General features: G+C 39.2%; 1 protein-coding gene across 1 annotated transcript in view; it reads left to right on the forward strand.

Moving 5' to 3' along the window:
* Positions 1–24,106, forward strand: part of LOC126092585 (protein piccolo) — a 650,406-nt gene that overhangs the window by 574,093 nt on the left and 52,207 nt on the right. The window contains exons 11-13 of the mRNA XM_049908272.1: positions 4,156–4,460; positions 7,157–7,312; positions 8,195–8,343. Of these exons, the coding sequence (XP_049764229.1) occupies positions 4,156–4,460; positions 7,157–7,312; positions 8,195–8,343 (610 nt within the window). The remainder of the gene's footprint in view (positions 1–4,155; positions 4,461–7,156; positions 7,313–8,194; positions 8,344–24,106) is intronic.

A 24,106-nucleotide genomic window follows, 5' to 3' on the forward strand; every position in this document is an offset into this window, starting at 1 on the left:
TTGAAATCTGTGTTTTAATGACTATTTGCTCTGCCGTAAAAGAAAGAGCTACTGGCAGAATCCAGTCTAAGTAAAATTGAACTTTTTCTCATTTCCTACCTGGCTGCTTCAGTGCAGGTCTCGAGTTTGTTACTTTTGATTGCTAGAGGTGTTACGAGGACTGCATACACAGTGCTCTTTATGTGATCTGCTAACATATCAGCTGTGCTGTGAGAAAGGCTTTTGATTTTCTTAGTTATATGCAGGAAGTTATGATATTACAGCATAGCTCTAGAAAGGGCCCAAATCAAGCCAGCAATGGTGTATGTACAATAACAGTTGTTGGTGGGAGTGCTTACTGTTCATAGCAACAGGTATAACTTCCTGATCTCAGTAATGACATTATATTTTTATGAGAAGCAATTTCATAAAATGAAAATCCCTGTTAATGCAAGCTGATGATTCATAACAGTTTTCAGTGTGTGGTTAATTATGTGGTATCATTTTGTGTTGACAAGGCAGTGTGACTCTTACATGTTTTTGATGAACCCAACAGTTCCAGGTCCAGCTGATTTATCTATTGACAAATCATGACCAATCACAATATATGGGCATCTCACTGGAATGAATCATGTTGCTTACTAATAATTCTAACACTATTTTAGTGTATGACAAAGTACATATAAAAAACAAGACCAACGTACTACAGTTGGTTGACACAGTACTTACCAGGCTTGTATGCTACTCAGGTGGTGCCGTCGAGCATTTGTATCTGTTTTTCATCTCTAATCATTTATATTTTCTATACGTATGTCATATTAATGATTCATTTATCCTGTTGAAGTCTTCATGAATAAGCTCGTATTGATAATACAATCAATTGATTCCAAAAATGAAAGGTTTACAATAAATAGTTTTAACAATATTTTATTACAAATTAACAGTGAGAACGCATGAATAGTTACAATCTGATATTCAAGACATTGCGGCTTACTTTTGAGCCATTTGTGAGGACAGAGGCTGTGAAAGCTATTTGAGCAACTTGGCTCCTCCCTGGAGTGCAGGTTTTACACAGATGACATGAAGTGCGTACTAGAAAACAAAAATAAGTAAGTTATCAATGGGCTGCATTTGTTTGGGAGCCTTTGAAAGCAGTAGGGCTGGGGATGATTGCAACCGGTTTCATTTAAATATTACCTTCATTGTGAGAGAGCAGCTCGCTGAGGGACCATAATTTTTTACTCTTATTTTATACAAACGTACTTTCATTCCCAGTCTTACCACCCTTATTGACATTTTCTGTGGTTTCTGTAAATCATTCTAGGCAGATGCCAGGATGGTCTCTCTTTCAACGACACAGCTGATTTTTTCTCTCTTCATTTTCAGATCTGAGTAAGTATTGTACAGTTATTGTCATCAGTTTCATGAATGTGAACAGAAAGACAAAAATGACTTCTCCTCTTGGCTAACATTCAGTTGTTTGAGGTATGTATCAAGGTGTATTGGGGTTCTGTGCTCAAAGAGATGAACAGAATACCATCAAGTGGTTGGATGATTCAGTCGGTCTGATAGAGCTGTACAATTTCCAGATATTGATAATGACACACTGTGCAAGAGCGTTTCACATGCCACTTACTTACGCCAAGAGTACAACATGTGAAATACATGTACTTCTTGTAATCACACACTTGAAAAATTGTCTTCTGAAATTAGTCATGAATATATCTTAACTTAGAAGCTGAGCCCAGTAGATTACCTACTCATCCATTCTGGCAACTTCACTTCTTCTTCTTCTTCTTCACATATCATATTTTCCACCATCCATCAAGAGATATCCTGGTTGATAGATCTTCAATGTCTCAAATGTATTGATAAGTGTACCACTTAATTCGCATGTTGTTCTTGTATGTCCATCCATCAGATCAATGAGAGAGAAAAAAGAGGCAACTACATAAAAATTGTTTCGTATAAATTTTCTTCGTAGTGGGCAACTTCACTTCTTCTTCTTCTTCTGCTTCTTCTTCTTCTTCTACTTCCTCTTACATCATGTATCTTATGTTTGACATATATCTGTAAATTCCTAGTCACATTTACTCTTTCTTTCCCAATATCCTCTATTATTGTTATTGTTATTATTATTATTATTATTATTATTATTATTATTATTATTATTATTATTTGTAATTCAGTTCTAAAAGTTCCATGCCATATTTCTCAACTTGCATCAGCTGATGGGCCAAAACATTATGATCACTTGTGGAATAGTGTGTTGGTCTACCTTTGAAATGCTGTTCTCCAATGAGTTCACAAGGCACATATTTTTGTCAAGTCCTTGCAAGATTTCTGGGTATATGTGACACCATATGTCAATGCACAGGTCATTTCTGGATATATGTGGCATGCGATGTCTATGCACAGTTAATGCACTTCCTGTAAATTATGAGCAGGTGGTTCACGGTCGTGGAGTTGGCGCATGATAGTGTCCCAGATGTGTTCAATCAAATTCAGATCTGGTGAATAAGGAGGCAAAGACATCAGCATGAGTTCACTGTCAAGATTCCATCACCATCATGGAAGTTCTCAAACTTGAATGGCTGCAGCTGGTCTACAATAATGTTTGCTGCTGCCATGGTATCTTTAACTACTAACACTGGTGTCTTGGAATCTAAGATAGATGTTCTCCATAGCATACTACTACTCTCACCAGCCTGCAACAATGGTGCAGGGGAGGTTTCAAGCAGCCATTCGCTTAGGTGAAGGTGTATCTGGTTATGACAGTGTGTAACACAAAACATGATCCTTCTGATAAGGAGATGCATTTCCATTTATCCACGATCCAATCTCAATGATCCTGTTTCCACTGCAGTTACAGTTAGCATTGTCATTGGATGAATGTGAGAACACTTAGAGGTCATCATCTGTGAAGCCACGTTTTCAGCAGTGTATACCAAATGATGTGCTCTGAAACACTTGTGCCTGTGCCAGGATTGTACTCTGCCTCTCCTGCTGTACATAGCTAATAGGCCATTGACTTCATGTTTTGTGATGAGGCATGGATGTCCAACACCTTGTTGCGTACTCGTGGTTTCACTATCCTTCAATCACTTTCCATAGACGCTTATGACAGTAGCGCACAAACAACTGATCAACTTCGATGTTTCTGAGATGCTTGTCCCCAGGCACTCGGATGTAACAGTATGCCCTTTGTCAGTCACTTACATAAGTGGATTTCCCCATTTGCAGCCCATATCATTGCTAGAATGATTCTCTTTTTGTCTCTGGTCTGTTTACACACTTCCTTACTGCATTATGAGCCAACATCATCAAACGGCAGCATTAATTCTTATGGTGGGTAGCGGTCAAAATTTGGTGTCTTATAATTTGTAAAAGAGAAACTATTATAAATATGAAGAAGGTGGAGAGTGTGTATTCAGATATCAAAATATGAAATAATACCATAACATGTTTCAGATAGAACTCCAACCATAAAAACTGAGTGATGTTGTGCAATGTTTAAGACACTGGACTTGTGTTCCAGAGGGTAGAGGGTAGAACTGAGGTTCAATTCTTCATCAGCCATCCAGGTTTAAGTTTTCTATGGTTTACTGGAATCGTCTGAGACAAATACTTGAGATGTATACAAAAGATTTCCTAGCTCCTCCTGCTCTGTTTCTGATAACATATTAAACCCTAAACTTCATTTCTGAACATCAAAAATTTAATCAAGCACAGAATCAGGAAGATTGTTTCTTTGTCTGTGTGTCACTTGGAACCACACGAGCTAGAGTCTGAGGTAACACAGTATCAGCGAACTCAAAATCATCCACGAGGCTTAAAAATGTATAGTAATTCATGTGACTGATAAAATCTGTAAGCACAAATACATTCTTGCAACACCTGTTTGTATTTTGGATTCCACAATTTTCTATGGTTTTGTGATTGCAAGAGGATGGTAGAATGATATGAAGTTGTATATAAATGTCTGAGTGAAAATGTGTAAACAATGTCTTTGTTGAATGTTTTATCATTTTCAGTTTGTTAGTACTCACTTGATCCTGCTTGACAGAAAAAGTGAGCTGTTCTTTAAATATCACTTGTGCTAACAGATGTGTTTTAGTATAATTTTGTTCTGAATGATACTCTTCAACTAAATACAACTATTCACCTGTCAAGCAGGAACGCACATCTCATGAGCAACATGGATCATCTCGTGGTAGCTCCTCAAGACCAGGAGAGGAAGTCTTTGGTGGTCGAGGTACAGCTGCTGGAAGCAGTGCTGTCGCTCCACCTGCTCCCGAGTCCTCAGCTGCTCCAATGTTGGCACGTAGTGGTTTCCAACCTTATCGGCCAGAGGAGTCACGAATTGGACATCCGCCCCCACCTCTGCCTCCTGCTGCATTTGCCTTGGATCCTACTGCTGCAACAGCTTATGCTCAGTATCACCACGGCCTGTACCCCACACATTTGCAGCACCCCTATGGGTAAGGCATACAAAATTATTTATTGAAGTAAAACTTGTTTTGCATATGTGATTTTATGTGTAGTTATTGAGGATGTATATGCTCCGGGACAACTGGGAAATTTGGGAAAAAACCCAGGAATTTTTTCATCCGGGAGAAAACAGGGGAAAACCCAGAAATTTTTCATTGTTTTAGTCTTCAGTTAAATTTTTGTAATTTTGTCTGCTAAAAACTGAAACAACGAAGTGTGTCAAAGGTTTTAGGACGAAGACTATGAAATACTTCATAACAATAAACTGCTTCCGATGAGCATGAAATCACAACTGTTTACGTTAAGTTCATTTGAGCAGGTGCCCGCAGGCTCACATGCATGCGCTGTTGAGTTGCGTATGGGCAGTACCTTTTCCCGCTTCCGGCTAAGTGAAGTGTGGCTGTTAGCTGTATCAGCAGTAGCAACAAGCAGCCAGATGCTATCAGGGAGAATTTTTCTGGCACACCCAAGCTGCCAGATTTGTACTTGCACACAGCAGTCCGGTTTGTAGTGGGGAGGGGGTTAGTCTCCACATAAGCCACGTTTACGTTTAGTGATTTTGCTATTTCCTCTTCATTTACACTTCTCACATGAAAAATGAAAACAAAACGGATTTCTGTGGTTGGGAGCTGTGAAGCCAATTAAAATAAATTCACAACATTACGGAAAACTAACATACATTATTAATTTCAGTTTTCTGATTTCATTTTGTTTGCACATTTTTGGGAGTCAGTTGCCTTGCACAACAATGAAGTTATTTTTGTTGGTTTGCTAAATAAATGTGGCTTTTATTAATCTTTTCCCCAGAGGCAGCCAATTTATTTGAACAAAGTGTTTCATTCCACACTATTGGCTAGTTTCAACTGTTCACTGAATTTCAAGTGCACATTTTCATCTTCTGGTACGCATGGCGTTATGCCATAATAAAGAAGCAAACATACAGTGTTGGTACTCCAAGAAAATTTTTATCCTGAAAACCACACTGAGAAGCTTAATACCAGGTTGAGGCCTACTTCATTGTTAATCTGGACATATGAATGTGCACTTTAAGCTGAATTATGCATTTTAGTATGGTTTACGAAATTCTTTTATGACATCATGTAAATCTCTTAATGCTATATATGAACGAACATATGGGCTTCCTATGTCATTGTAGCTACCCACACGCAGTAACACCTATTTTCTGGTGCTGTCTGGCAACTACTGAAACATGTCATGGGAAAATATTGCGGATGGCACTTTGAAAAAGCATTAGTTTCAAAGTAAATCTCCTTTTACACAAGATGAATTATGTTACGTGTGTAAATGTGCAATGAATTTCTTAAATCACAGAGCGTTTGACTCTTACCTAAAACTTACTTCATTGAGGACTAGCCACTTATAAGAATTTCAAGCCCCAAAGGCCAGATATTAATGTCATTATTGAAAATTTTATTGGCACTTTGTATGATGTATCTTAAAGTGTAACACATGCAAAAAAAGACGAATATTATAAGTGAAAGCTTAGATTTTCTTGCAGCTTATTAATCTTAACGACCAATGTTATATGTGAAAGTTTAACTTTTCTTGTAGCTACACATGTACATTAATTTAAGCCATTAACTTCTGTGTGTTCACACTACTTAACAGTGATGTTGCTATTGGCTATGTATGTGGCGTGTCCTACGCTCTGAATATCTGCAGTCATTGGCTGGTGAGAACACGTGACATGAGGTATGACTGGCTTACATAAGTGCATCTCAGTCTCGATTTCAATGCTTCATAAACTAATGTGATGTTTCACGAATAAAAAAATAAGCAGCATACCTCTAGTAATATGAAAATATTACTATATCATCACATATCTTTCCTTAATTAATCCTCCCCCCCGAGTTTTTGTTCTCTGAGGTTTCACGCTGGTATATAAAACCTTTACCATTCAGAGGATTGATATTTTTACAGCTCCAAGTCACTTATCATAGAAAAAGCGTATTTTTCACCTTTGAAGGAGGGTATTTTGACATGGGAAGAAGCGCGTTTTTAACCGGGAAATCTGGGAATTCTTTTTTCTTGTCTGCATATACACCCTGTTATTGACTGTGCCATAGATGAGTGGTGAAAAATGTACAGAATCTCATGGGGAGTAAGATACATGTACGTAAAAGAAAGTGGTGGGTAAGTTGCATATAGATTTGTAAATAAGAGTTTGTTTCTTTCTTTATTCCATAACTTAAAATGTCCAACATTGTATGAAAACTCCAGGTTTGAATGTCGACAATATGTGTGAAAACTCCAGATTGGAATTTCAACAATATTAGGAAAAGGATAGATTGCTACCCACTGTAAAGATAACACATTGAGTTTCAGGCAGGCACAATGAAAAGACAGTTACATATTTAGCTTTCGGTCAAAGCCTTCTTCAGAAAAGCCCCCCCCCCCCCCCCCCCCCACACACACACAGGCATTAATACAGGTTTTTGGAGCTTTTAGAGCTGTTGCAATAACATTTGTGCATTACAGTAAAAACATTGAGAAGGATACTTTTATGCATTACACAACCTTTGATTAATTCCTCTGTCAGTTTTTCCAAGTACTGACTCCGAATCTAGTAGCTATTCTTTGGTAATGCTATTGATGGTACTTATTATGATGACACAGGATATGATGTAATAGACTAAATACATATTTATTTTTCATTATGTTCCAGCCTGGAAGGACAGCTATGCTTGGAGCGTTGTGGAATGTTACGTTCACCATTATTTCCACCTCTACCTCCTACAACCTACCTTTATGGGCTGCCACGGTATTCTCCTGATATGCTTCCAACACCCTTTGGAGTTATATCACCAGGCATGCATGAGCGGTGAGATATGTTACTGCTAATGGTTTTTAACTTAGAACTGTTATTTCCTTGAACGTATGATTAAGTTCCAGTTACAGAGTTTTAGCTATGTAAGGCAGCTGTTTTAAGTAAGTTTTTTAGTATGTACTCAGTGAGGAAACTACTCAAGACTTTTTTTGGGTGGGGGGGGGGGGTGTTGAGTTATATCAAATATTTTGTGGTGGATCTTTGAAAATTTTCTTTTATATGTATCGTTGCTGGTTGACTTTCCTTACGTAATTTTGGTATAAGGTTGCCCCCTCTGCCAAACTGATGTTTTTGGTGCATCACTGAACTTAGTTGTTGAACTCTATTTAAACAAATTATCATTGGCTTCTTTAAAAAAAAGTTTGTTTCCAAGGGTGTAGTTGAATGGAGCATTTGAAAATCAATTACTAAAATATGAACACAGCTTTTTTCATTTTTCTGCTCAGGACACACTAGTAATGTTACGGGGTTGTGAAATTTTCATATCTGCTGCTGTTGCAGGCTTGAAAGGTATTGCATCTTGATTTTTGTCATAGCTTTTTTTTACATGATTTATTAAAAGTGTGACTGTCATTTTAGCAATACTCTGCAGATGTATTAAGTAGTTTGATAGAATTCAAATCAAGGGTGTGTGATATAAAAACTGGAACTCGTGTAGGATTTTTTTCCTTTTATTTTCTTTTATATTTCTGTAATATATATTTTATAATGGACGAAACAAAGCCTGAGAAGAAACATTATGGGCTGTATGGTTTCTTTTATATATCAAATTTGCAAATGTATGTTACACTTGTCATTTTTTGAATGTTTAAGTTCCTGATGTTTAACATTGTAGCTTTTTGTGTTTCCAAAGATTGTTTCGAACAATTTTTGCAGACTGAAACTGGAGGAAGAACACAGGCGAATTCGTGAAGAAGAGAAGGAACGTGAAAGGGAACAACAAGAGAGGGAAAGGGATAAAGAGAGAAGAGAGAAGGCAAAGAGAAGCCCAAGAGCCTCACCCTCACACCATCAGGAGTCTCCAGGTGAGGGAAGTCGGGACAGAGGACTTGTTTCATTGTAATTGTTTTGAAAAACCAGGTCTATCTCCATTTCAAAACTGTGATTGGTATGTAAATTTTAAAGGACAAACTTCAGTGAAACCCATGTTTTACAGTATTCAAGTGATTTAAAAAAATGTAAAATTTGGGAAAACATGAAATGTGGGAAATTACTTTTTAAATGGTGCAACTTACTCAAGAAGCTGACCCTCTTCCTTAATCCCTCACTACTACTACTACTACTACTACTACTATTACTACTACTACTACTACTACTCATACCTCTACTTCCTGACACTTTAGCACAACAAATCACACTAAAAAGGACATATTTTGGAGGGAGGCAGATAGTACCAAACTGAGCAGCCAACATGTTGGTTTAAGCATTTGTGATGGTGAGGTGTCTTATTTGGTTGTTGTCATATTTATGCTTGCGTGCTATGAAAATATTCAGTTTAAGTGTTAGAAAACATGTAATTTTTAGTGAAATTTGTCCTGCTAAAGTGTTGGGAAAAGTAACATCAGTGGCTGAAAATAGCATCCTGAACTTACCTAGCCATTTTAGAATTTGTAATGAAAAGTTTGTGAAATACCGCAAATTGCTTTACATATGACATGCAAACACAGATATTGGTCTATGCTATAGTTCAGTATGTCACTATAGCCTTATTTCACATCCACATCCATTAACTTCATCAACTCTCAAGCATTTGTCATTTTCAAACCTAAACCAGACATCAGGCTACAGTATAGATCAAACTCTCACCACAACCAAGGCATTGGGGGGGGGGGGGGGTGTTACCATATCGTGCTGTAGTTTTTAAAGAACAATCTTTATTAAAGAATAATAAGTCATTTTATTTATTATACTGACATTTAATGTGAGTGGCCTTACATAATGAACAATAGGTACTGTAGTCGTACTTTTTAGCAAAAAATCAAAATTGTGCATTGCTTTGTTTTCTGAATTTCATTCAATAAGATTTTCCAGTTGATAAACACAATGTAAAGCTTTGACATCGACATTTGCAGCACTAATATATTTTTTTTACTCTCTTCACTGCTGCATTTACATCTGCAATAGCAGGAACCTCACTATTATTATTTCCTTGAGTTGCTTCACTGTCATCTTTTATTTTTTTATTATATGGAAGCCAGTCTATTTTCAGCAGATACTTTCAGCATGGACAACAGAGACTTGAACTTGGAACCTTTGCCTTTCGCAAGCAAGTGCTCTATCGATTGGTCTACCCAAGCACGACTCGCAACCTGTCCTCACAGCTTCAATTCTGCCAGTACCATATTATTACTCAAGACCTGGTATGTCAGATCAGTTCCATTCATCTGCCTGAAGGTATCTCACTTTCCAAAAGTAGATGGGGATGGTGGACTCTCTCAATCTCAGTTCTTGCTTTGGCAGTATATTGCAAAGCATCTAAAATTAGCACTTCACAGGAGCATCCATCAAACTATTTATGTACAATGGCTTTCCTGTAATAAGTTTTGAAGGCATTTTTGCCCAAATCCAAAGGCTGCAATTTGTTTGTGCAGTTTGGTGACAGGAACTCTAAATGTATATTGCTTAAATGTATATTTTTTGGATGTGCAGGTTAACAATCCATATACAGGATAATTTTCCTTTTACAGGTTCCCATTCTTGCGTCAAGGCATGCGGTTGCTTCTCAAATTATGCAAATTCATCCATGCTTTGTTTTTGACGCTGTAATTCATTACAATTTTGTAGCAACTTTTTTTCCAGTCACAAACTATTTAATTTTTCAGTGCCATCAGTGTTAGTGCCTTGCTGTAGGGCAAACTTTACTGTGTTTCTTTCTTGGGGCAATTATTGGCCTCAAAAGTAAATGTCTGTTTTGGAAGGGCACTGAAAGAGTGACCAGTTTCATCTATGTTGAAGATGTCCTTAGGTCTATACTGATTTACAAGTTCTTTTACCATTCACTAAAAGTTTTTGTGTTCCAATTGTTTCCTTCACTGCATGCAGTTTTGTACAGCAGATTGTACCACTTATTGTACCTTCCTATCCACCCCTGAGATGCAGAGAAGTCTTCAATTCCAAGCATATTGACCACTGCTATACCATTTCTGCACATCAACATGCTGTTGTTTGTGATTTTTTTTCTGGCTCTGCATATTTAGAATAAATGGGATTTGTTGTTGTGGTCTTCAGTCCTGAGACTGGTTTGATGCACCTCTCCATGCATAAGTGGGATATTTAATGTTATTTGAACTTGACCCACTGTTACTTACAAGTACTATCTGAAACAGTCTTTCTTTTGGTTACGGTGTTTAGCATAGACATCGATATCCCTAAACTTTGTGTTAATGCTGTGAATGCTCCGCAGCATGCATAAATTCTTTCAAGACATTCCACATTCTCTTCCATTGAAAAAGTTTTCCTATTTCTTGTTGTAATATTTCATATATTAAATCTGTGAAAGAGAACACTAAACATCTACTTAGAGAAACAGCTAGCAACACAATTCGTCAATCAGTACACAGAGCTACAAACAACACTGCACGGTGCACACAATTAACTTCTGACACAATGGTTCACAGAAGTATCTTTGTCAGTTGAAATCTACTGGTCCCAGTATACTAACAGGTGACAGTGTGTTCAGTGTGTATATGAACCACAAACAAAACTATATTATCAACTACAAATACTGAAAGTTGATGTCCTCTGCATATGATTTTAATCACATGGCTAAGTTAACACTGGAACAACATGGCCACAATAATGCTGCTTTTTGCATAGGACACAGTAATTGAAAGCTAAGGTTGGTAGAGGAAATAGAGAAGATCCTAAGCAGAGCACAAGTTTCGTTACAGGTTGATACATAAGTGTCATGGAGAGGCTCACCCAACTCCAGTGGCACACATTGCAGGAGAGGTGTTCTGCATCTCAGTATGGTGTACCATTAAAGTACCAAGAGTGTATATTCCTAGAAGAGTCAACCAACATACAGGGTCTATCAAAAAGAATCATCAGATTTAAAAAATAATCATAACTATTATGTTATTTAAGATATGTTTGTGAACAATGTACTGTAGGAAAGAGAAAACTCTCAAGTTTTTCATGGTTCATGCTAGGTAGCAGCAGTGTGCCCCCACTTCAGTTCTAATAAAACTGTTGTCAGGACAACAGAAAGCTTTATGTGTTCTACATTTTGCGCAGTAAGGGTCGGTAATAACTGTTCAGTGTGATTTTCGTACTAGGTATTGTGTGGATCCTCCTACAGCACAGAGCATTAGACGATGGCGTGAACAGTTCCGAGAAACAGTTTGTTTGTGTAAATGCAAATCGCCGGGCCGTCCGTGAGTGTCAACAGATGTCTAATGCATCCACCGTAGTTTCAAAAGGAATCTGCAGAAATCCATTTACCACGTGGCTCGACAGCTCGACATGCCCCCAATGTTCATCTGGCATGTGTTGTGTTGACTTTTACACATGAAACCGTACAAAATTCAGCTGCTGCAAGCTCTTCATGAAGGTGACAAACAACAACGTGCGGAGTTCTGTAATTTTGTTCTTGGCAAGATGGAGGATGACGGTTTTCTTCACACTTAGTGTTTAGCGATGAGGCAGCATTCCATTTAAATGGACAGGTGAACCATCATAATGTGAGAATATGGGGTATGGAACAACCACATGAAATTCTACAACATGAGAGGAACTCTCCAAAATTTAATGTGTTTAGTGCAGTTTTACGGGAAAAGGTATATGGTCCAGTTTCCTTTTCTGAGAACACTGTTACAGGAAGCACATGCCTTGATATGCTTGGAAACTTTCTTTTCCCACAGTTGGAGACTGATTCAAACGACTTCATTTACCAACAGGATGGGGCACTGCCACACTGGCCACTGAAAGTGTGGGAATTTTGAAATCTGAGGATTACTGAATGATGGATCACTTGCACTGGAACAGATGATTCAGCTTTACATTACTGGCCTCCAAGGTCAACAGACCTGATTGTATGTAATTATTTTTTGTGGAGATTTATGAAAGACTGTTTATGTGCCTCTGTTACCAACAACAATGAATGAACTGAGACAGTGCACAGCAGCAGCTGTGGAAGCTGTAACTCAAGACATGCTGGCTGCAGTATTGGAACAATTTGCATACTTCATTGACACATGCTGTGCATCTCAAGGGGGGGAATATTGAACACCTATGAAGAGATATGAAAAAAAGCTTTTTGAGTTTCCCATTCCATCAAAAAACAAAATTCATTGTATATGTTAATTAGTTTCAGAACATAGATGTGCCAAATCGGATGATTCTTTTTGATACACCCTGTACTGCATCCTCCCAAGTACATCTCATGAGATTGCCCTGAAGATGAAATTAATGAAATTAGAGCATACACAGTGGCTTAAATCAGTCTTCCTGCAAACTATACATGAATGGAACAGCAAAAGAGGAAAGTGACACTGTTACACAAAGCACCCTTTACTTCACACTGTAAGGTTGCTTGCAGAGTATAGGTATTATCAAGAAACAAGTGAACGTTCACCTGAAGTCATTTCTTCTTCCGACTTCTATTGAAAGAATTATCACCGTCAGCCCCCAAACTAAGAGAGCTTGGCATTGGCAGGAAACGAAGCACTAGCACCATGAATTGTTCAGATTTTTACTGGTTCAGACCTCCTGATTAGAGTGCCCATGGCTTAAGAAAGTTGACCACATAACACTTGCAAACATTATTTGAAGATCACCGCTATGTCAGAATCATTTTTTGTCAATTACATCAGTGTTCTCTCCACAAACATTGTTTCATACAGTGTAAATTGCAAGAAAGTTATAAACATGTTATTCAAAACCCTGTGTGAATTAACATTATGAAAACAGAAAATTTGACAGGAGCAATAAAAATGTAATTATACATTACGTTCACTCAGTTACTGGTTCAAGTCCCCCCTTCCCCTCCCCCCTCCCAAGTAGTAAAGCAATTATCAAAGTTCAGGATTAGTTCAAGCTTTGTTGATGCAAGTTTTCTGTTTCTGTTAACCTTTTCCGGAGGATACCATCATATTCCATATACATTTGCTTAGCTGAGTAGTCCCCTTTGGATCAGAGATGAATTTCCCACCAAAACTGAAGATACATTTGTCACCTTACTGTCAGAGAATGCTCGTCCATGCAGATCAAAAATAGAAGAGGTTAATATGATACTAGCAAACTGTAGGAGCATCTGTGGTTAGGTCCCATAAGTATTATCTCTTTATTGAAGGTTATAATGCTCAGAGATCATTAGGAACAGAAAATTGTTTGAAACCAACAGTGAATAGCAATGAAATCCTAAATTCAGGTTAATATTTTTATGGTAAGGATGGGTTAGTTGCCATTGGTGGTGGCGTATTTATTTCAGTAAAGAATGCAATAATATCATGAGAGTAACATGGATTCAGAGTATGAATTAATCTTGGTGAAGTTAAGCATCAAAGGTGAGTCAAAAATTGTTCTTAGACACTTTCATTGACCACCTGTGTTGGAGACTATAAAGGTTGAACACTTTAGAGAGAACCTTTAGAATTTAGTGAATGTTTCCTGGTCAGACTGTTCAACTCAGCCAGGTATAGATTTGGAGAGTCATGCTGTCAAAACTGATGCCAGAGACAGAGATTCGTGCACCTTTATTCTGAATATGTTGTCCAAAAATTACTTTGAGCAGATAAGATAAAGAATCAACTTGTGAAGGTTATGTCTTATATCTCCTAGCAACAAACAGACCTAAACTTCTCAAATTATTTGATGTAGAGGAGGGTATCGGTGATCATAAGGCTGTGACAGCATCTTTGACTATGGGTATTACAAGGAATGTGAAGAAAGATGGGAAAATATTTTTGCTTTGAAAAAGTGACAGGATATTAATTACAGAGTATCTGAGTAGATATCATCAAATATTCAATGCTGAAGATGATGAAGTGGGGCAAAAATGAAAAAAAAAAATTCAAAAATGTCATTCACTATGCCTTAGACTAGTTGTTTAATAGCCGTATTAGAAAACTGCTATGAAAACTAAGAGGTTCAAGAGAGTGATGAAGTAAGTGAATGTTAGTATGAGGAGAGCAATGGGGGAAGTGTTCAGTGACTCAGATTTTGTCAGCCGATCTGACTAAAAACCCCAAACAAAAATGACTACGTAGTTTGAAGTCATCTGTCCTCTCACTCGCCAGCCATAACAGTACTGAAACAGAAAATGACTCAGAAAAGGCCAAAATATGGAATTCGGTCTTCCGGCACTGTTTCACTGTGGAAGAGTGTAATATAGTTCTTCCTTTCAATTACTGTACGAACATCGAAATTGCAGAAATTGAGATGGTTGATCATGGAATAGAAAAGACAGTACAATTACTTAGTAATGGAGTGCAAAAGATGATATTAGGTTAAACTGCTTGGGATTCGCTGATGATCTTGCTCTCCTAGCCAACACCGTTCAAGAAACCAGGCAACAAGTGAAATCACTACAAGAAATAGCAGAGAAAGTAGGCCTTAGAATATCATTTGAGAAAATGGAGATTATGCTAACTGATCCACCACTTGCAAACAAAATTGCAATAGGAGAACAGGAAATCAAAATTGCTGATAAATTTAAATATTTAGGCGAAATAATAACATACAATCTAAATGAGAAGCATTCATGGCAGAATAGAATAAAAAAAAAACTGAACTATGCAAATTACATTACCAAAACTACATACAACAAAAAAGCCTATCTATAGATGCAAAATTTAAACACTATAAAACAGTTACACAACCAGAAATAACGTATGCAGCTGAAACTATCTTCAAAACAACTAATACAGCAGAAATTGACAGAATACTAAAAATAGAAAGAAGAATAATTAGGACATGTATAAATAAACAGTATAAAATAAATGGACATTGGAGAATAGCATCAAATGAAACAGTATATAAGAAAATAGAACCAGTCATGAGCACAATCAGGAAGAAACGCATCTCATTCTTTGGACATCTGATGAGAACTCCAGAAAACAGAATTAGTAAAAAAATAATACAAAAATTGTGGAATAGCAAGAGTGACATTAAATGGATCACAGAAATTAAGGAAGATATAAAAGAACTCCAAATTACAGTAGATGACCTAAAAAACAAGACAGAGAAAACCAGAATACTGCAAGACCCGCAAACCAGACTACAAATGAAAATCAATAAAAGTAGTACAGGAAGAGTTGTCTCAGATGAAGAAAGAGAGAAAATATCTGAAAGAATGAAGAAATATTGGGCAGACAGAAGATCAAAACACCTTTCATATAAGAATAGTATCTAATAATTATATTACCTTAATATCATATTAAGTTATTGTTGAACCAGATTGTATCCCTTTGTAACAACTTGTTTACAACTTTGTATTTTTTACTAGAGTGGTCCAATGAAGGCCATAAAATTAATAATAATAATAATAATAATAATAATAATAATAATGGAAAGGCAAAGAACTTCCTCCCTTCTAGGACCAGTTCATTGTATTTCGCTGGAGTGATGAAGCGTACGTGATGACAGGAAAAAGTGCAGGTTGTTCCTGTTCTCAAGGAGGGTTATAGGACAGTTTTTTGTGTGTGTGTGTGTGTGTGTGTGTGTGTGTGTGTGTGTGTGTGTGTGTGTGTGTGTGTGGAGAGGGGGAATAAAAAATGAGCTTGCTGAGTATCAAACCAGATTTGTGACTAGATATGAGATATACTTGATGGTAGAGGGGGGGGGGGGGGGGGACCAATAAAGATTGGCTTATGTCATCACGGGATCATTCAGTTTGTGTGAGAGCGTTACAGAGATGCACAACAAACCCCATTGCCAGATGTTACAGGAGAGGTGTGATGCATCACACAGAGATTTACTACTGAAATTTTGAGAGTACTTTCCGGGAAGAGTCAGACAACATAGTACTTACTCCCGCATATTTCTCAGCAAATGGCCACAATGAGAAATTTCAAGAAATTGGAGCTAATACAGGGGCTCACCAACAATCGTTCTTTCTGTGCACCATTCACAAATTGAACAGGGAGGGAGAGATTTGTTAGCAGTACCCTCCACCACACACTGTTGGGTGACTTAAGGAATACTGATGTAGATGTAGCACCATACCAGCATGTGCATTTTGACTAAGAAGTTGTATTTTATTTCTTAATATGTTTCAAATGAATGCTGTGGGATTTATATGAACCGTTGCTTCACAGAATATACATTGATATAAATAGCTGGATTGTCATGAGTATTGATGATACTGGTAAACTGTTAATTGATCAGACCAAATTTTGTATTAGTAAAGGTATATCTGTTAATGAAATCTGCATTTTCTGTGGCAGTATTTTGAATTATTTATTTCTTGAAACTTCCTGGCAGATTAATACTGTGTGCTGGACCGAGACTCGAAATCGGGACCTTTGCCTTTCATGGGCAAGTGCTCTACCATCTGAACTACCCAAGCACGACTCATGATCCGTCATCACAGCTCTGCAATATCCTTTCTTCCAGGAGTGCTAGTTCTGCAAGGTTCGCAGAAGAGCTTCTGTGAAGTTTGGAAGGTAGGAGACGAGGTACTGGCAGAATTGAAGCTGTGATGAAGGGTCGTGAGTCGTGCTTGGGTAGCTCAGATGGTAGAGTACTTGCCCACCAAAGGCAAAGGTTCTGAGTTCGAGTCTTGGTCTGGAACACAGCTTTAATCTGCCAGGAAGTTTCATATCAGCACACACTTTGCTGCAGAGTGAAAATTTCATTCTATTTATTTCTTGTTTGTACACATACAGAAAGATGTTGACAGTCTTTGGTGGGTTTTCCATTAGTATTTCACACACACAGCATTGTGTCTGGCTGAAGATATTTTTTTCCTGCATTATTTGCATCCCTTTCTCATCTTTCTTTTCCACGTCCCCTTCCATCTCCTCCTCCTCCTCCTCCTCCTACTACTACTGCTGCTGCTGCTGCTGCTGCTGCTGTGCTGCTGCTACCACCACCACCACCACCACCACCACCACCACCACCACCACCACCACCACCGCCACCACCACTTGCTAGTACTAGCCCTCTTTGTCTTGCCCTTCCCTCTTTTCACATTCCGTGTACAGTTATTGTGGCAGATTAATGATTTTCTGAATGCTTCTGTATAAACCCCAGTCTCTGTAATTTTATCACTATGAAATCTGGTTCATGGTGTGGGTTCCTGTAGTCATGTCCTAGTTCATGAACCACAGGCAACGTATGAGTGGCAAGTAAGTGGTCCCGACAGTCGGGATACCAGTAACTTTGGAATAAGGCTGGGCATCTTGGACATATTCTGAGTCGTGGTCACCTTTGTGCTCATACGGCAAAGACTACCAAATCCACCGGTTAGTCCCTCAGCCGTTAGGGGTAAAACCCAATGGGACTCGGGGCAAGTAAGGCTAGCAACCTGCTTCCCTGGTACTTTAAATATGATGCTGGCAACAATCAAAGCAAAATGCGTCGGACCTTTGGAGGTGACGGAGTCCCACCTCTAACTGACAAACCAGGGACTCCTAAGATACGACTTGGCAAACAAATGGTAATGAGATGGGGAGCTATTAATATCAATGGGGGCTACTCTGGGAAGAAGGTAGAGCTGGCAGAGGCTGCAAGTAAGATGGGGCTGGACGTTTTAGCTGTTAGTGACATTCGGGTAAGGGGTGAGAAAGAAGAGGAAGTGGGAGAATACAAGGCCTACCTGTCAGGAGTCAAAGCAGGAATAGCACAATGGGGTGTAGGGCTTTACATCAGGAAAGAAATGGAACCCAGCGTAGTTGCAATAAGGTATGTAAACGAACGACTGATGTGGATAGATTTGACAGTGTCTAGCAAGAAAATTAGGATTGTGTCAGTATATTCGCATTGTGAAGGGACAGATAAAGATAAGATGGATAGTTTTTATGAGGCACTCAGTGATGTAGTTGTTAGAGTAAAGGACAAGGACAGTGTTCTGCTCATGGGTGATTTTAACGCCAGGATTGGAAATTTAACAGAAGGGTATGAAAAGGTTATGGGTAAATTTGGAGAGGATATGGAGGCCAACAGGAACGGGAAACAAGTCTTGGATTTCTGTGCCAGTATGGGCTTAGTAATCACAAACTCCTTTTTTAAACATAAGAACATTCACCGGTATACTTGGGAAGGCAGGGGAACCAGATCTGTCATTGACTATATAATAACACATCAGGAATTCAGGAAGGCTGTGAGGGACACACGTGTATTCAGGGGATTCTTTGATGACACTGATCATTATTTAATCTGCAGTGAAATTGGGATTGTGAGGCCGACAGTGCAGGAGGTCAGGTCCATATGTAGGAGGATAAGAGTGGAGAAACTTCAGGATAAGGAAATCAGGCACAAGTACATAACAGCGATCTCAGAAAGGTACCAGTTAGTTGAATGTAGTCAGTTACAGTCATTGGAAAAGGAATGGACAAGGTACAGGGACACAGTACTAGAAGTGGCTAAAGAATGTCTTGGAACAGTAGTGTGTAAAAGTAGAATAAAGCAAACAGCTTGGTGGAATGATACAGTCAAGGCAGCCTGTAAAAGGAAAAAGAAGGCGTACCAAAAATGGCTACATACCAGAACCCGGGTAGACAGAGAAAGTTATGTTGAAGAAAGAAACAAAGCCAAACAGGTAATTGCAGCATCCAAAAAGAAATCGTGGGAAGACTTTGGAAACAGGTTGGAGACTATGGGTCAAGCTGCTGGAAAACCATTCTGGAGTGTAATTAGCAGTCTTCGAAAGGGAGGTAAGAAGGAAATGACAAGTATTTTGGACAGGTCAGGAAAACTGCTGGTGAATCCTGTGGATGCCTTGGGCAGATGGAGGGAATATTTTGAAGAGTTGCTCAATGTAGGTGAAAATGCGATCAGTAATGTTTCAGATTTCGAGGTAGAATGGGATAGGAATGATGATGGAAATAGGATCACATTTGAGGAAGTGGAAAAAATGGTCAATAGATTGCAGTGCAATAAAGCAGCTGGGGTGGATGAAATTAAGTCGGAACTCATCAAATAAAGTGGAATGTCAGGTCTTAAATGGCTACACAGGATAATTGAAATGGCCTGGGAGTCGGGACAGGTTCCATCAGACTGGTCAAAAGCAGTAATCACACCAATCTTTAAACATGGAAACAGAAAAGATTGTAACAACTACAGAGGTATCTCTTTAATCAGCGTTGTGGGTAAAATCTTCTCAGGTATTGTTGAAAGGAAAGTGCGAGTATTAGTTGAGGACCAATTGGATGAAAATCAGTGTGGGTTTAGGCCTCTTAGAGGTTGTCGGGACCAGATCATTAGCTTACGGCACATAATGGAGAAGTGTTATGAGTGGAACAGGGAATTGTATCTATGCTTTATAGATCTAGAAAAGGCATATGACCGGGTTCCTAGGAGGAAGTTATTGTCTGTTCTACAAGAGTATGGAATAGGAGGCAAACTTTTGCAAGCAATTAAAGGTCTTTACATGGATAGTCAGGCAGCAGTTAGAGTTGACGGTAAATTGAGTTCATGGTTCAGAGTAGTTTCAGGGGTAAGACAAGGCTGCAACCTGTCTCCACTGTTGTTCATATTATTTATGGATCACATGTTGAAAACAATAGACTGGCTGGGTGAGATTAAGATATGTGAACACAAAATAAGCAGTCTTGCATATGCGGATGACTTAGTTGTGATGGCAGATTCGATTGAAAGTTTGCAAAGTAATATTTCAGAGCTAGATCCGAAATGTAAGGAGTATGGTATGAAGATTAGCATCTCCAAAACGAAAGTAATGTCAGTGGGAAAGAAATATAAACGGATTGAGTGCCAAATAGGAGGAACAAAGTTAGAACAGGTGGACGGTTTCAAGTACTTAGGATGCATATTCTCACAGGATGGCAACATAGTGAAAGAACTGGAAGCGAGGTGTAGCAAAGCTAATGCAGTGAGCGCTCAGCTACGATCTACTCTCTTCTGCAAGAAGGAAGTCAGTACCAAGACTATGTTATCTGTGCACCGTTCAATCTTTCGACCAACTTTGTTGTATGGGAGCGAAAGCTGGGTGGATTCAGGTTACCTTATCAACAAGGTTGAGGTTACGGATATGAAAGTAGCTAGGATGATTGCAGGTACTAGTAGATGGGAACAATGGCAGGACGGTGTCCACAATGAGGAAATCAAAGAAAAACTGGGAATGAACTCTATAGATGTAGCAGTAAGGGCGAACAGGGTTAGATGGTGGGGTCATGTTACACGCATGGGAGAAGCAAGGTTACCCAAGAGACTCATGGATTCAGCAGTAGAGGGTAGGAGGAGTCGGGGCAGACTGAGGAGAAGGTACCTGGATTCGGTTAAGAATGATTTTGAAGTAATAGGTTTAACATCAGAAGAGGCACCAATGTTAGCACTGAATAGGGGATCATGGAGGAATTGTATAAGGGGGGCTATGCTCCAGACTGAACGCTGAAAGGCATAATCAGTCTTGATGATGATGATGAAATCTTTGTGGACATACAACCTTTTACACAAGAAGTAGATGCAAATCTTTTCCAGAATGCTACTGGATTATAATAAGCATATCTCTAAAGCTATTGGACTTACTATTGTAACCATACACACCCACAAACAATTATGCATGTAGAAGAAAATTCACTTGAATGACAAAACAGTTTTGAAGTTCCATACAAAGTCAAAGTACAATGCCAGGCCAAATCCAATTACATAAAGAGAGTCCTGAGAGCAGAGTCAAGTGAGTGTGTGAATAAACCGTAACAGAACAAGAATGAGTGTTCCGTGCTGTGGGATTACATCAGATAACTTGTTACTCCCTCTCTCGAGGTGGTGCTGTCAATCAGCACTGTGGGCACTGACCTCAATGTAAAGCTGCCTTTGCTGTTTTACTGTTCTGTTGCCTGGCAGATGGACCTGAGCCCTGGCAGGGATCCTGGTGAATGAAATCATAATGATGTGAGCCGGCGCCTTGTGTTCCATTACAGTAGTGGCCCGTGAAGTGCTGGTAAGACATAAGTGGTAACATGAGGTTTTACCACAATCCGCTTCCCTAGGTGGGGTGACTGTGAGATGACGCAATCGTGGTGTCCCTCTCCACAACACAGGTTCTGCCACTTGGCACCCAGCAAAGCAACACCCTTCTTCTGGGCACTGTCGAGAAGCGCCCTCAGTCAGGCAGAAGCTGTCCGTTGGCAGCCACCAAGAGCAGGACTGAAAATTGTGCTGGTGGTGATGGTTCCACCGCATGTGGATGCCCACGAGTGTAACCCAAGCCGCTTGGGGATGCTGGACCTGGATCCTTGGGGATGTCTGGAAACTCAGGGGCAGGAACCAGAAGTAGCTGATACGGCACCTGCTGACAATCTGGTATCATTGTTTGCTATTGCACCTCACCCAGACCTGGCTTCTGACACGTGTGCGTTGGGTTGGAAATAACATTGGAGGAGGGTGAAGTTGGCAAGATTAAACTTGGCATGGGAGGTGGCGGCGGAAACAAAAGACAAGGTCATGAATTCCTGGAGGGAGGAAAGCTCAAGAGATGCGCGAGGACAGCAGAGGCTGGTCCCCCAACCGTTGGGGAGAGTTGACTATAATGGTGGGCCACCAGCCTGTCCACCATCTGCAGTGTGAAGATTCTCTGACCCTACTGGCTATGGATGACTGCTGGAATCCACTGCTCGTCATGATAAAAAATGTGAGCACAAACAGAGGCCCATGGCATGTATTGCGGCAACGTAAGTGCCCAGAGAGGGTGTATGACAGGTAGCAGGTGGTTCAGCACCATGCACGGCTGGCACGCATGTAACAGTTCTGCCAGGCTCTTCTTGCCAGTCATTGTGGAGCTGTAAGTACTGAGATGATGTGTGATCATGTCTTCCACCATGGTGTCTCCTATGAACTCCTATATCTATCTCTTGACAGTCCATATGTGGCATTCTGCATCCCTGTTTGACAGAGGGTAGGAAGGGGGTAGTCTGATGTGGTGGATACCCTGTTACGCACAAAAATGTTGAAGTCTGTGAAGTAAACTGTGGACCATTGTTTGTCACCAGGGTGCAGGGTAGGCCTTCCATAGTGGAGATCGTGGTGAAGGCCCACACCGTTGATTCTGCTGTTGTGGAAAGGCACTTTCTAATGTATAGAAACCAAATGTAGGCAGCTATGACAGACAATCAATAAGTGTCCAGAAATGGGCCTGCAAAATCTAGGTGGACGTGCTCATGTCGCTGTGAAGCCTCTGGCTATGGTGATTAACCTTGCCCTGTGGTGGTCTGTTGACCTGCACATTTAGGACAGGCAGCAATTAAATGTTCAATCTCTGTTCTGTGACCAGTAGACGTGTTGGCAAACATACCAGAACGACCAGTTGCAGCCCAGCAAGTTCTGCTGACAACAAAATGACACCATTGACGAGGGTCAGTACATGGTAAGAATACTATCCTATTTAGTTAAAGAGAGTAACATTTGTCATGGCAGATCATAGAAGAAAATATTAATATAGCATTAACTTCAGGAGTGTCTATGGAAAGTGAAGTATCCTGAACTTTCAACACTTCTACAAGAAACACATGAGCATGTAGTTCATCCTCTGTATATAAGAATACAATTAATTCAACACAAATGGTCTTTGTTGACCTTCAAAAGAAAGAAGTAATCAACATTGTAACTCTTTCCTAACAGGAAAATATGTTCAAAAGTAAATGCAATTACTTGGAACAACAGAAGGAAGGCTTTCACATTCAGAGTTTGTTCTCTACTAAAGTGTGTGCCATTTATGACGGCGGCAGAGTTTAGGTTTGTTCTGCGCATCTGACATCACAAAACACAGTCAGCCAATGAACAGAGAACGACGTTGCCAGAGCTCAACTGCAGTACAGAGCACCGACAACAGTTTTAGAAACGTTCAGTCATAAATAAAGAAATTGAACAAAAGCGATGTCTTGATAGCAGACTTTCTTTTATAGAAAGTTTGGAAAAAGCATTCTTCATACCAATTGCTTTATATTCTATTAATTAATTAAATCAAACAAGCAATAAGCCTCCTAATTCAGGCAATAGCAAGGAAAGGTGTTTGTATCTTTTCACTAACCATATTTTTGCAATTAAGAACAGCGGTAATTGTTTATTTCCTATTGTACTTCGACGAAAAATGAGTAATTCGTAGTCATACCAACAGTTTTTGTCAGTATTTTGCATGTATTTTTAAGTCCTCCAGGAGTAGTGTCGAATGACGAGCTGCGTTAGCGTAACGGTTAAAGTGTATGGCTGCTAAGCGAAAGGTTCTGAGTTCAAACCTGGTTCGGTGCTTAATATTTTCTTTACTTTAAAACAATATCGAAGTGTCTTACTTCATGAATTTTATTCGTTTGAATGTAATTTTTTGAAATTTCTAGTGGCAACTAAAATCGACCATACAGAAAGTATATGCTATGGACTTTTACCTCTGCAAACTCTTCAATATTTCGTGCAATGGTTTACTACATATAATGCTGCACAATAACTGCGTTCAACATCAAAACAAAATTAAGTCAGTCATGAAGATGTGTAAAAATCAAATTTTTGGGCCAAATAGTTTTTGTGAAATTGAATGATAAAGTGTGTCGAAGCAGTCGAAACACCATGTGTCTGCACAGGCGAGCAGTGTGATGATGACAAAATGGCGCACACCGCAGAATGCGGGGAGCACGTCTCTGTCGCAGCGAAAGGGTTAATGCGGCCGTGGTAGCTTTA

The sequence above is a fragment of the Schistocerca cancellata genome, chromosome 7 (genome assembly GCF_023864275.1).
Source record: "Schistocerca cancellata isolate TAMUIC-IGC-003103 chromosome 7, iqSchCanc2.1, whole genome shotgun sequence".
Taxonomy (NCBI): Eukaryota; Metazoa; Arthropoda; class Insecta; order Orthoptera; family Acrididae; genus Schistocerca; species Schistocerca cancellata.